Source organism: Leiobunum rupestre, chromosome 8 (assembly GCF_980474605.1).
Source record: "Leiobunum rupestre chromosome 8, qqLeiRupe1.1.hap1, whole genome shotgun sequence".
Classification (NCBI taxonomy): Eukaryota; Metazoa; Arthropoda; class Arachnida; order Opiliones; family Sclerosomatidae; genus Leiobunum; species Leiobunum rupestre.
In genome coordinates, this window is record NC_143391.1 from 8,544,203 (window position 1) to 8,557,400 (window position 13,198).

At 36.9% G+C, this 13,198-nt stretch overlaps 1 protein-coding gene across 3 annotated transcripts; it reads left to right on the forward strand.

The window, feature by feature from the left end:
* Positions 1-642: 642 nt before the first annotated feature.
* Positions 643-13,189, forward strand: LOC149932314 (luc7-like protein 3). 3 transcript variants are annotated; one of them, XM_090155897.1, is made up of 11 exons: positions 643-751; positions 991-1,125; positions 3,337-3,443; positions 8,048-8,192; positions 8,253-8,339; positions 8,423-8,710; positions 10,511-10,728; positions 10,816-10,935; positions 11,037-11,215; positions 11,295-11,396; positions 13,041-13,189. In XM_090155897.1, the coding sequence occupies exons 2-10, from the start codon at positions 1,021-1,023 to the stop codon at positions 11,363-11,365; spliced, it is 1,320 nt and encodes a 439-aa protein (XP_090012023.1). In that variant the 5' UTR covers positions 643-751; positions 991-1,020; the 3' UTR covers positions 11,366-11,396; positions 13,041-13,189. The 3 variants fall into 3 exon arrangements, with proteins under 3 accessions (XP_090012023.1, XP_090012022.1, XP_090012024.1); XM_090155896.1 differs by having other exon boundaries at positions 670-753; positions 999-1,125; XM_090155898.1 differs by lacking the exon at positions 13,041-13,189 and having other exon boundaries at positions 670-753; positions 999-1,125; positions 11,295-12,466.
* The last annotated feature ends 9 nt before the right edge of the window (positions 13,190-13,198 follow it).

The window sequence follows — 13,198 nt, forward strand, 5'->3', positions numbered from 1 at the left end:
TTTGAAACTTTTCACCTGTAAATAGAATGTCGTGTTTTTGCTAAGCCTTAATATGTAAACAAAAGCTAGTTAATCTACCTCGTTAAAAGGAAACACTTGTTGCATACCGTACAAGTGAAAGGTTTCCATTATTTCAACAAGCACTATATTAACGGTTATTGCAGGTCCCAACTTTCATTAATATTAATTCTTGGCAATTTACTTGAAGATATTTTATTGAAGCGCCTATTGCGAGCCTTTTTCCAGCCGGAGTGATATACAATATATATTATTTTCATCCGAAAACTTACTTAAGAGATTAAGGCTTTTATTTTTATACAAAATAATTTTTTTTAAATTGATTTTATTAATTTATACCGTTTTTATACACAATCCTAAAGGATTTGTGTGTATAAGTTTCACGTATGGTGTCCGCCTCCGCCGCCGGTGTTGGTACGATTTCCTGCGGTACGTTAGAGGTACAAAGACACATGATACGTTTCATTGCTAACATTTGTGCGATCGGGGTCGCGGAGTGGGGCATTTCCTTTTAACTTAACAATAAGATTTCTACGTTCCGAACACTTCAGGACAGTCCCAATAACCCAAATAATAGCATTATAAATAAAGAAAGAGGGTGGTATCGACTTTTTTGGATAATATAGTTAAATTTCTGGCATACCTGTAAATATTTTTATTAAGAAGCAGACGAATTTACGTTATTAGGCTTAGAAGAAGCTAGGGTTTATTTCCCAAACCTTTAAGGTTATTAATGTAAGTATTTACTTTTTTAATTAGATAAAAATCCGTTTAAATCTTTGTAAACTTTGTTTTTATGATGAAAGTTGGGTATAGCTTACTACAACTTATTTGGTATAAGTTGTGAACCTTGAACCTTCGAATTCCCATGGCCAGGGAGGGGGGGATAGAATATTCCCTGATATCATTTTTCCATAATTTTTTTAAATAAAATATTCACATGCAGTTTTATTTAATTACTTAATATTTTCTATTTTTAGATACTGCTATAATTTAATCAAAATGGCTCTAGCATCAGCGAAACAACTTTTAGATGAATTGATGGGTCGAGATAGGAATTTAGACCCTGATGATAAGAAGAACTGCTATGGATATGAAGATCCAAGTGTAAGCTAAGGTTAATACTATAGGCCAATACACATGTCAAGGCATAAGATCCTTTCGCAGGAGTAACAACATTAGAGGTGTATTTTAAATATACTAAGTTTTACTTTATAGTTTAATTTTGGTTTGTAGTTTGTACATGAAAACCTTAGTTAAAAAGTGCCATTTTTTTAATGAGTACGCATTTATTAACTTTCTGCCAAGGGCTGCTGTTTAAATGTTTGTTTGCCTTAAGCAATTTGTGAATGTTATTATATAAGAAATTGAGGACAATTAAATTTGTATAAACAAGAGGACTGAATTAAAATTTATGAAAAAACATACCTCTTGATAATACCAGGGGGTGCCCATTGCGATCTGCATTATTGTTACCCTTTTTATGTCCACTTTTTGGAGTTAATTTTAATGTTAAAAAGTAATTTGCAACATTCAACTAAAATTGCCAATAAGCTTACTGCTTAAAGGGAGTATAACCCCTCTTGTTTGGTAGGGTGTGCTTAGACTATACCGAGTAGCTTCCACAAGCCTTCCTAGTGAGGGGTGGCAAGGAGTTAGTTTAGTTAGGGTGTATAACCTTTTTCGGAATTTGGGGGTAAAACCCTATCAAACTAACTCCTTGACCCCCCCCCCCCTCCTTGCTAGGAAGGCTTGTGGAAGCTACTCTGTGTAGTCTAATGGCGTTTTCCATTGGAGTCCTCTGAGCGCTCCTAAATATAAAATGTGTTCCATTGGGACAAAAAGGGCAACTCCAAAAAGGAGGCACGTCTTCCATTGGCACTGTTGCTCCCTCGCGGATTGATCTGAGCTGCCCCAACTCGAGGGACGGGGCAACCAAAAAAGAGCAATTTTTAAGCAAAGTGACTCCGAGAAAAATTCGTATTCCATTGGGAGGGCTGGAAGTCTAGTCCTCCGAGCACCTAGCGGAGTTCTCCGTGGTAGAGCGATGACGTAGAAGGCAAATCCGGATAACGCTCGCAGCAGTCCCAATGGAAAACGCCATAAGTGCACCCTACCCAACAAGAGGGGTTATACTTTCTTTAATACAAGGGGTCAGACATTTGTACAAATCCTGTATACTTTGAAAAGAAATATGCTTTCAAAAATCTTGAAATCAGCTAAAAAAACCTTTAATCTGATTTCTAAAATAACTTAATATAAATAATAATAATCAGCTTGGCTAATACTCAAGGCACCACCTTAGGCCCAAGTCATCTAAACTTTTAATGCCTTAAACAGGTGTCCAGGTTGCAATGCGTAGGAGGGTGGTGGCAAGCCCTTCATGCCAGCCGAGCCAACAGCTCCCTACACTCACTATTACCGTTAACCTCTACAAGTTTTTATAGAAATGGGAAACCGAAGAACTCGGGGGGGGGGGGGGAACCCCTAAACCAGTGGGGAGAGAACTTAGAAACTCTACGCAGAAGGAGTGGTTCCGAGTTTACACGCAGTGCCACAAGCTGGAATCGAACCCGGCTCCTCTTACTGCGATTCCAAATCCCGTACGCAAGATTTGCAGATGTCAGACCCCTCGGATTAATAAATATAGTTTTAATGTGGAATTATCTAGTCATTTCAATATTTGGTTATCCTACTTGAAAACCTATTCTCCATCAATTACTGAGTAATCATTTAAAATCACGTAACTAACAAGTAGACGACCCGAGGTGATAATCACCGATTTTGTTCAAACTCGGGTATAGTGTGCACCTCCATGTACCTTAAAAATCTGCAAGGGAAAAGTTGCGACGGGCTTTCGTTTTGCCATGGCAACCGAAAACGTTTTTGACATCATGATTTGGAATTTTTCCCACTGAAGATAACATGGGAATCTGAAGGATTTTAAGAAACCTTTAAAGAAATGAAAAAATTTTAAAATTTCAAAAACGTTAAAAATACATTTAAATTGATTTTAAAAATTAAATTTAATCAAGTTTAAATGCAGTTTGGTCAATTGGGGGACCCTTAAAATCCTTCAGATTCCCATGTTATTTTCAATGGGAAAAATTCCAAATCATGATGTCAAAAACTTTTTCGGTTGCCATGGCAAAACGAAAGCCCATCGCAACTTTTCCCATGCAGGTTTTTCAAATGACATGGAGGTGTACATTATACCCGAGTTTGAACAAAATCGGTGATTATCACCTCGGGTCGTCTCCTTGTAAGTTATATAGACATACAAATACCAGTACTTTTAATTTTATTATTTATTTTTAGATATGCAAATATTTTTTGGTCAATTTCTGTCCAAATGAGCTGTTTGTAAATACCAAGGCAGATTTAGGTCCATGCAGCAAAGTCCATGATGAGAAAGTGAAATCAGAGTATGTTTTTGTCTGTCTCTTCACACTTGTGCACTTTTGTCAATATCCAATGATTTTTAGTTCTTCAGATTTTCAATTTGTTTCAAAGAACTTTTAATCATTATATTTATCATATAACATTCAGAGTCTTCTTGTGTCTTATCTGTCCATTGGAGCTTTTTTACGTGTTTTATAATCACTATTTAAATACACTGTCTGAATTTTTAGACTCAATTTTTTCGTGCTTCGTGAAATCAGGGAAAATAATTGTCAATAGTTATTATTATTAGTAGGGGTTGTATGGTTGGGTCAAGCCCAATCTAGCACTTCGACCCGAAGTCCATTGTGCAGCCCCAGCCTTTTAAACATGGAAAAGCCCAGTCTCCAAATGAAGCAAAAGATTTACTTCGCTAACATATTGGAAAGATCGCTCTAACCTTTGAGCCGCATAAAAATTACAGACAGAAATGAGAGGAAATTTCATGCTCTGCAAGGCAGGCCCTGCACTTAATACTCTCACTGATGCCAATCAGATGCAGATGTCTACTTATCTGGCAGTGACCTAAGAGTAGGCCCAAACCCCCCTGATACTACTCTTAGAGCGTGAGAGCAACTCAGTTGCTCTTTTCTTAGAAGGCCCAGGGATACACTCGTTAGCCTGCCTCTGACCATCCGTCTCAAGTCAAAGCTTGACCGTCTCTAAACCATAGCGCCATGTACATGGCTACAAACCAGGTCATTGGGTATTGGAATAGCAGATTCAGCACCGAAGGACCTAGCCTCCGCACCCTCCTTGGTCAGAGTCTCTGCCTTTTCATTACCATGATGCCCCCTATAACCAGGCACCCCATAGAGTTGAACCCTATTATGGGTGCCCAGTTCTTAAAGGAAATCCAGACAGCTAAGAACGAGCTTAGATGTGATACTAAACTGATTAGGAGCCTTAAGAGAAAATCTGAACAGTTTTACCCCGATACTTCTTAAGATAGAAGTCTACATAGAAGCAGATGGCCGAAATCTCAGCCTGAAAAACCGTAGCAAAAACACCAAGGCTCTCAAAGAAGCCAAACTTCTTAGTCTGACAGTAAACTCCAGCACCCACCTATGAGTGAGTCTTGGAGCCATCCGTGAACCAAACAATTTCCCCCTTGATTCCCAAAACTGTGTTGCCAGACCATTCTAGACGACTTTGAAAGTAAACACTAAACTGCTTTTCAAAGTGTAACTTTGCAGCTATGTTGTCAGAACCCATCAATAAGATAGGTAAATGACCAGAATATTTGCCGAAACAATTTGGTGTGGCCCCACTCCCAATTAGCAGACCTCCACCAACCATTATGTAGTAACCGATAGGCACTCATAATTGCAACCTCCTCTATATTGAGATGGAGCGGTAGAATATTCAGGAGCACATCCAGAGAAATGCTTGGGCTGTTCTCATAGCTCCTGTAATGCTTACACAGGCCAGCCTTTGCACAGTGCGTAGTTCAGCCTGAACTCGCTTAAGTACTACCCTCGGCTACCAAACCACTGCTGCATACGTCAGCATAGGCCTGATTATCATGGTATAAATTCAATACGCAACCTTTGGGCTAAGACCCCAAGGCTTGCTTATGGTACCCTTTACTCTACAGAATAACATTTTAGCCTTCCTGATACTAAGATCAAGATGTGGGTTCCATGTTAGTTTACTGTCGAGAATAACAGTTGAGTTGACCAAGATGGTCCCAAAGAAAGAAATATCATTAAACATGTCCTATACCTTACTCCGAGTGAAAGGAGCCAGGCTCATCTTGTCAGGATTGATGGTGAGGCCAACCTCCCTATACACCAGCATTCAACAGAGATGAGAGCTATTCTCATCATAGCCAAAATGGTTCCAAGGAATTTCCCAGTACTAATCATTGCGACATCGTTGGTGTAACCAAAGCTGTGACAGCCGTCCCTGTTTAGCTTCACCAAGAGTTCATCCACAACCAGGCAACGCAGCAGGGGTGGAAGAACACTCCCTGGGGGGCAGGCCCGGCTAGGGGTGACCCTCAGTGATTCGCCAAGCAAGGAGGTCATCGCGACCTGATCAGTCAACATAGACGTATCAATGTTACCGAAACGCTTAGCAGCCTTAGAGACTATCAAAAGCCCCCTGGATTTCTAGAAAAACAGCTAATGCTATTTCTTTGAACTTAATTGCGCGTTCAAGGCAATTAATTATGCCATGAAGTGTAGTCTCATTAGATCTGCCCTTTTGATAGGCATACTGAGCATCAGAGAGGGATGTAACACTAAGAACCTCTTCTCTAATATGTCTATCAACTAATTTCTCCAGAATTATTAGAAGAAATGAAGTTAGACTGATTGGTCTAAATGCCTTTGCTTTGAGATAACTAGTTTTCCCGGGTTTTGAAATAAAGATAACCTTTGAATGCTTCCAAGAGTCTGGTATGTGCCCAAGAGCAATGCACAACACAGAACGGAGAACATCAATTCCGTCCTGTATTAATATGGGTAAAATTCCATTTGGTCAAGAAGCTTAAATGACTTTATAGCCAACATAAGCTTTAAGGGAGTGACAACTTGTTTTGCCACATCCCAATCTACCTTTTTAGTTCTTTTGAACCGAAGAGGAAGATCGTAAGAGTCATCTGTATCAGTGACTTTAGAGTCTGGAAAGTGTTAGTGTCTCCTTTCCATGACAAGAGTAACTACCATCCTTCAACTTAATAGTATCCAGATGTTTTGTATTGTCATGTGCCATAATTTTCATAAGTTTAGCTGTAGTGGGAATATCAGAGATACACTCGTAAAAATCCCTCCAGGAAGCCTGTTTGGCTTCCCCGATGGTCTTAAGATGGGAAGTGAGGGTCTGCTTATAGGCTGACCAATCACCCGATCTCTTAGCTCTATTGAAAAGTTTACGAGTAGTTTTGCCAAGTCTACTAATCTCATTATTCCACCAAGGAACTAACCCGGGCTGGTTGGTAGATTTTGCTGGACAATTTTGTTGGTGGTAGGAGTCGATTATGGGCTGTTGCATGTGATCAACAGCCATTTCGAGCTCAGGCACCTAGGAGAGTTTAGAACCACATCCTCGTAAATGAAGATTGAGGACTTCCCTATACCTAGGCCAATCAACATAAACACTAAGAACCTCTTCTCTAATATGTCTATCAACTAATTTCTCCAGAATTATTAGAAGAAATGAAGTTAGACTGATTGGTCTAAATGCCTTTGCTTTGAGATAACTAGTTTTCCCGGGTTTTGAAATAAAGATAACCTTTGAATGCTTCCAAGAGTCTGGTATGTGCCCAAGAGCAATGCACAACACAGAACGGAGAACATCAATTCCGTCCTGTATTAATATGGGTAAAATTCCATTTGGTCAAGAAGCTTAAATGACTTTATAGCCAACATAAGCTTTAAGGGAGTGACAACTTGTTTTGCCACATCCCAATCTACCTTTTTAGTTCTTTTGAACCGAAGAGGAAGATCGTAAGAGTCATCTGTATCAGTGACTTTAGAGTCTGGAAAGTGTTAGTGTCTCCTTTCCATGACAAGAGTAACTACCATCCTTCAACTTAATAGTATCCAGATGTTTTGTATTGTCATGTGCCATAATTTTCATAAGTTTAGCTGTAGTGGGAATATCAGAGATACACTCGTAAAAATCCCTCCAGGAAGCCTGTTTGGCTTCCCCGATGGTCTTAAGATGGGAAGTGAGGGTCTGCTTATAGGCTGACCAATCACCCGATCTCTTAGCTCTATTGAAAAGTTTACGAGTAGTTTTGCCAAGTCTACTAATCTCATTATTCCACCAAGGAACTAACCCGGGCTGGTTGGTAGATTTTGCTGGACAATTTTGTTGGTGGTAGGAGTCGATTATGGGCTGTTGCATGTGATCAACAGCCATTTCGAGCTCAGGCACCTAGGAGAGTTTAGAACCACATCCTCGTAAATGAAGATTGAGGACTTCCCTATACCTAGGCCAATCAACATAAATTTTCTAAAGCCTCAAAAACCACCTGATTGTAAAAATTAGGGTTTTTTTTTATTAGTAATAACGGTACAGTATTTTGGGTAATGTTTTCCGTAAAAATTTACAATAAAAGACAATTAAATTTATTTTTGTGAAAGTTATGTTAGTCACTCACGTTGGTTGATTCAAATCATTATTTTTAAAAAGTCAATGGGGAAATAAAAAATAGGTTCTGTAACAAATCCAATGAAGATCAAACCAAATTATCAAAAGTAAACACATGAAATATTTATCTACTTTTAAAATTATAAAATTTAATTATGATTAAATTAAGTTTAATAATTGACCTATCAATTAGACAGGAAAAGCGATAAATTGTAAAAAAAATTAATGATTTAAAAATTAAAAATTGATTTAAAAAAGTTCAGTGAATTTGATTATTTTTAAAGAATTCCAAAGAATGTCACTACTGTGATGGTGTAAAGGTCTCTAGCTCAAAAACATAAATACAAATCCAAGTGTTGTAATTCATATAAATATCATAGGCTTTAATTTTTTTTTAGTGTGATAAAAAATTAAAATATTGTTAACATAACATATCAATAGGGAATAATGTAACGGAAGATTTTTAACAGACTTTTTAATTTTATAGGTATGAGAAAAGCCCAAAATTAGGGAAGTTAGGTTATGAAGAAGACTTCTTAAGATTTTGTCAAGGAATGTTAGGAGATGTTGAGAAAAGAATACGTAGAGCAAAACAACGTTTAGCTTTAGGGAACCAGGAAAACAATAATTCAGTGAGTTATTAATTTATAATTGACCCAGTCTTAGTTTAACCAAAAAATTAATCACTTCAGAACTCGGCCCCAGTTAATGGACCAAAGACCAATGAAGAAGAAAAAATGCAAGTCATATCAGAACGTATAAATGAGCTTTTAGAAAAGGTGTGCAGATTTTTTTTTAAATATCTAGTTGAACTAATAAGTAAGTAGATACTGTATTGTAAATTTTTTTTAATTAATTTTAGGTTGAACAGTTAGGTTGTGAGGGAAAAGTGGAAGAGGCTCAGGGAATCATGAAACTCTGTGATCAGCTAAAAGAAGAAAGAGAAGCTATTAAGAGGGCCACTGAACCTCAACATTGGCTTCAACAAACTGCCGAAATTGCTGCAGCCCAAGAAAAGCAGATGGAAGTGTGTGAGGTCTGTGGCGCTTTTTTGATTGTAGGAGACGCCCAACAGAGAGTTGATGATCATTTGATGGGTAAACAACATGTAGGCTATGCCAGACTGAAAGCAGCGGTTGAGGATATTTTGGTTAGAAACTTATTCTTTCATAAAATTTTACTGTTAATATCTGTTATTGGCATTAATATTTTGAAGTTCAGCATTGTATCTGACGGGTGAGGGTACATTAATGTTGGTTGTCTGTATGGGAATATGTTTTTGTTAATATGAAAATGTGGATTTCTGCTGAGGGGCTGGACAAAACGATTTCTTAAATCTAAAAATCTAAATTATGCATCGACGCTTAAATCCCAAAATCACCATCAAAATACTAAAATCAGAGAAAACTTCAAATGTTACATATCCAAAATCACTTTGAGATTCCAAATCTGGAATGCAAATTTTCGAAGTGTCCAACCCCTTTGTTTCTGCAGTTTACAAAAATTCAAAACGACATGCTGAATCTTCAGAAAATGAGTAACTCTTAAAGGAGAACTGTCACCAAAACCAAAATTTACAAGGTTTTTTTACAGAAAGATAGAAAATATATTAATAATGTCCCTGAAATTTTATAGTTATTGGAAAAGTATTTAAAATGTTACGCTACTTTTTCCGCAACCTACATCAAACGGCTCCAAAAATTTCAGAAATCGCGGTTGAACCTACGTGCAGCGCCAAAAAAATGCAAGGCATATTAAAAATACGATTACCTACAATCTACCAATTTAACTAGGTTAAAAAGCCAAGGAGAATGTCGTAGCAGATAACAGTTCTGACCAAAAAACGACAATAGTTTTCTTCCACACGGCCAACTTCGATGCGCACTCAAAGTTACGCACGATCGTAGTTGGCCGTGGTTTCCCTTAATATTCTTGACTCATTGTTTGGTTGTCAAATCCCACGCGATTAGTTTTACTTTTACTTTCAAAGTTTTTAGTATTTTCTACAGTAGAGTAGAGTCGAGGCGGGGTGGCCATTGGTTAATTTTAGATTTAAGTTACTTTAAAGTTTTAACTGTTTAGTCATTATAGCCGCTCTTACTCTTGAAGGTTGGGTAACGTGCCTTCGGAGGCCTTAGAGCGAACTGTACAATAATTATCCTATTATAATGAGATACTAGTATTTCTTAGATATTCCCACCAAGGGAAGAGAATGCAACCAGGCAGCCACTGGGGGACCAACTACAACTGACTAGTGGGCTAGCTGGGAGTTAACCACTCCCATACTATTTCCTGACTGCTTCTAACCACTGACTCTACAGTTCTGCTTGAATGACTCTTAATGCCTCTCTCCTACCTCCTTTTATACTAACTCCCACACTGGCGCCACCACCGGTGCCCTTGGGAGTTAGGCCTGATAAGATAAGGGGTTTTGGCCATTTGGCCTACTAACAAATATGGCTGCCACTGACTAAGTTGGCTTCAGTCATTAGTTTTTTCGGTTATTTAATAAAAATAATTTCCAAAAAATGAGTAAAAGTAAAAAAGAAAAGCCATTTCAAGAGGAGATTTTACCACCAGAAGGAGAAGGACATAAACAATAATCATTTAAAAAATATTTTTTTCTGATTTCAAATGGTTAGTATAAAATTTAGGGCTCGAATTGGACTCGCTCAGAAAATTTGGACTCGAATTGCACTCGAAAGAATTGAAATCAACTTCTTATGGACTCGAAGGCTCGAACGTGTATTGAGAAATTGGACTCTAAGACTCGCGAGTCCAATTTTACAAGACTCTAAACCCAAAAAAACAGGACTCGCACACCCCTAGTTTTTAACCAATTTTAGGGTGGTGATAGTTCTCCTTTAAGATGCAATTTTTACAATCACTAATGTTTTACTGCCATTGCTAAAAGTTATATAATTATATATCTCTTGGATATTTGTTTAAGGTAAAACGTGAAAAAGAGAAGGAAGACAGGGAAAAATTAAGGAACAAAGAACGTTTCGATCGTCAGAGAGACGATGATGATGAGGAAAAAAGACGAAGTTCCCCTCGAGAAACTCCCACTCAATATCATTCAAATAAATCTTATACAAGCAAAAATTCCAGCAGGGACAAAAGTGGACGACATAGGTCAAGAAGCCCACGTGATAGAGAAAAATCTAGGTTTTTTTTTTATAAAAACTTCATTTTGCCCAACATCCGTTTAAATGATGAAAAATTTATTGCAATGTTTTTTCTTGTTTATCTTAGGAACCGTAGTTCAAGCAGGGAAAAGAGAAGCGAGAGAAGAGATTCGAGAAGTAGTAGAGATAATCGTCGAGAAGATAGACATGGGAACTGTTCTAACAAAAGAAGTCATGAAAGTGATAGGTTAACTATTTTAACTATTTAATTTTTTTTAGCCTAAATTCCAATATCTTATTAATTTCATGTTATTTTTTACCAAATTTGTTTTCACTTTTCAATCTTAGAAGCAAGAAAGAGGAAAGAACAAGACGTAGATCTAGAAGCCGTTCTAAGTCAAGATCATTAAAGCATTCGGATCGTACTTCGAGTAGAGATGATAGGGATAAAAAGCATCGACGAGCAAAGTCTAGTGATGAAGAAGATAATAAGGATGAAGGGAGGAAAAAGAGATCTCCGGCTAGAGGTACAAAAAATTTTGTTATAGTTAAATGGGTTCAGATAGTACCTAACTAAATATTCCACGAATTAACTCCCTATTTTAGATTCAAGATATAGGAGTAGGAGCAAAAGCAGAGGGCATGAAGGTACACGCAATGGCAAAGACGTTGACTAAGGGACTTCTAGTGAGTCTCACTAGTAATCAAGTAAGTCCATTTTAGCTACTTTCATAAGTGTACATTTTTTGGGAAGTTAGAAGATTTTTCGGAAATTTTCAATAGGGATTTAACTACTATCCTCCCTTAAAATTGTTTTTAACTCTTTTATTTGAAATCTTCGAGTTATTCCGACTGTTATTGGTCACGGAGGTGTCTTGCTCATAAGTAATCTTGAAAAATATTCTTATTTATCCAGGTGAGTGGTTTTGCGTTGCGAACAATGAGGAAGAGGGTTAGACAATGACGCGGTTAACTTAACAGGAAATTTATCTTAAGTTTTTACTTTTACATTAATGCCAGTCTACAACACCCATTCTAGAAGTTGGGGTAGCTATTGCGTGTAATGAAATTTTCTTTCAGTTTTCTACGGATCATTGTAGTAGAAACTGCCATTGTAATAATTCAAGCCAATGGTTAGTGACAACATATAAATTAATCGCTTCTCACTTTGGTCAATTAAAAAATGATAAAATGTGGGAGACAAAAATGTGAGTTAGATAAAATGAATCCTGCTTGTATTTGACGATACATTTGACGTGGCTCATCTATGAAAAGAATTTTGGAAGGAAAATTGAAGTTTCTAGCCCAGCAAGCCGTTTCCTCTGACAGGCTGTGGAAAAAAAAATCATATGATGAGGTGGGAGGTTGTTTAAGTGCCAAAACCCACATCAACAAATTACATTTTAGTCTGGACCAATCAATGATTATAAATCAAACCATATGTCCATACTGAAAAAAAATCCACACTATGAAATTTTAGTTTTTTATTCCTCTCCCTCCCTCACCAACAAAATTGGTGGTGGTCATTTTTTGTTGGTATCTTGCGAAAGGTTAATTTAGAATTGAATTATATAAGCTTGAAGAGAAACTTTGCATGAGTGTAATTGTGAACAAAGGAGCTTCGAGTGTGACGAAGATAAGCTTAGGTTAAGCTATATGGGGTATGTGGAGATGATGGGTTTTCCCGATTTTGGTAAAGAACCCTAGGCTGAGCTTTAGGAAGGGCTTCCCTACACACACCATGCCAAAATTTACTTTAAAAGTTCCCTAGACTTAAACCTACTCAGCCTATTGGGTGTGAGCCTCTGCACAGAGCCTCAAGTTATATAATTGTAGGCCTAATTGATACATTTATAAAAAAAAATTAAAGCTTAAGGACTTTACAAAGTTAACCACGGACCATTTCAAATTATTTATCATTTACCTGTACTTTAAGAAAAGCCATGATGAAAATAATAGTAAAACGAGTAACTATTCAGTGCTGTTCTGTTTTCATCGAAATATTCAAACAATTTTAAATTAATTTTTACATTGTGTATGCTAAATTTCGTCAATTCACTGGCGGCCTAATGTACCAATGTTTTATAGGAAAGTGATAGTTTGCATGAACATATATATCTTCAGACATAGAAAGCTTTCTATAAAATTATTAACTAAAATTTCATAGCGATAGTGTGATTAGACATAATTCACAAGGGTTCATCTTTTCCATCGAATGGATAAGATACCTTGTTATTAAAACGCCAGATTTCAGATGCAAATAAACTTGAATAAGAAGTGTAAAAATATTTGATAAGTTGAGTCATTAAATTAAGTGTTTAATTTGTTTTTTTCTTTTTTCTCCACTTTTAGATTGAAGATTCATTTCCTTATGGTCATTTGTACCTTTTCCAAGCATCATTATCATAATCATACAAATACAGGTGAACATTTAACGTGTATCAGTGTTCCAGAAATAATTTTTAATACTACGAATTTGTCTGTAAAATTTATTTAGCGTGTAGAATATT

Coding starts and splice junctions, on each gene's coding strand:
- LOC149932314 (XM_090155897.1), top strand. CDS start 1,021: ATGGCTCTAGCATCAGCGAAACAACTTTTAGATGAATTGATGGGTCGA. Junction 3,444..8,047: donor GATGAGAAAGTGAAATCAGA/GTATGTTTTTGT, acceptor TTAATTTTATAG/GTATGAGAAAAGCCCAAAAT. Junction 8,340..8,422: donor TAAATGAGCTTTTAGAAAAG/GTGTGCAGATTT, acceptor AATTAATTTTAG/GTTGAACAGTTAGGTTGTGA.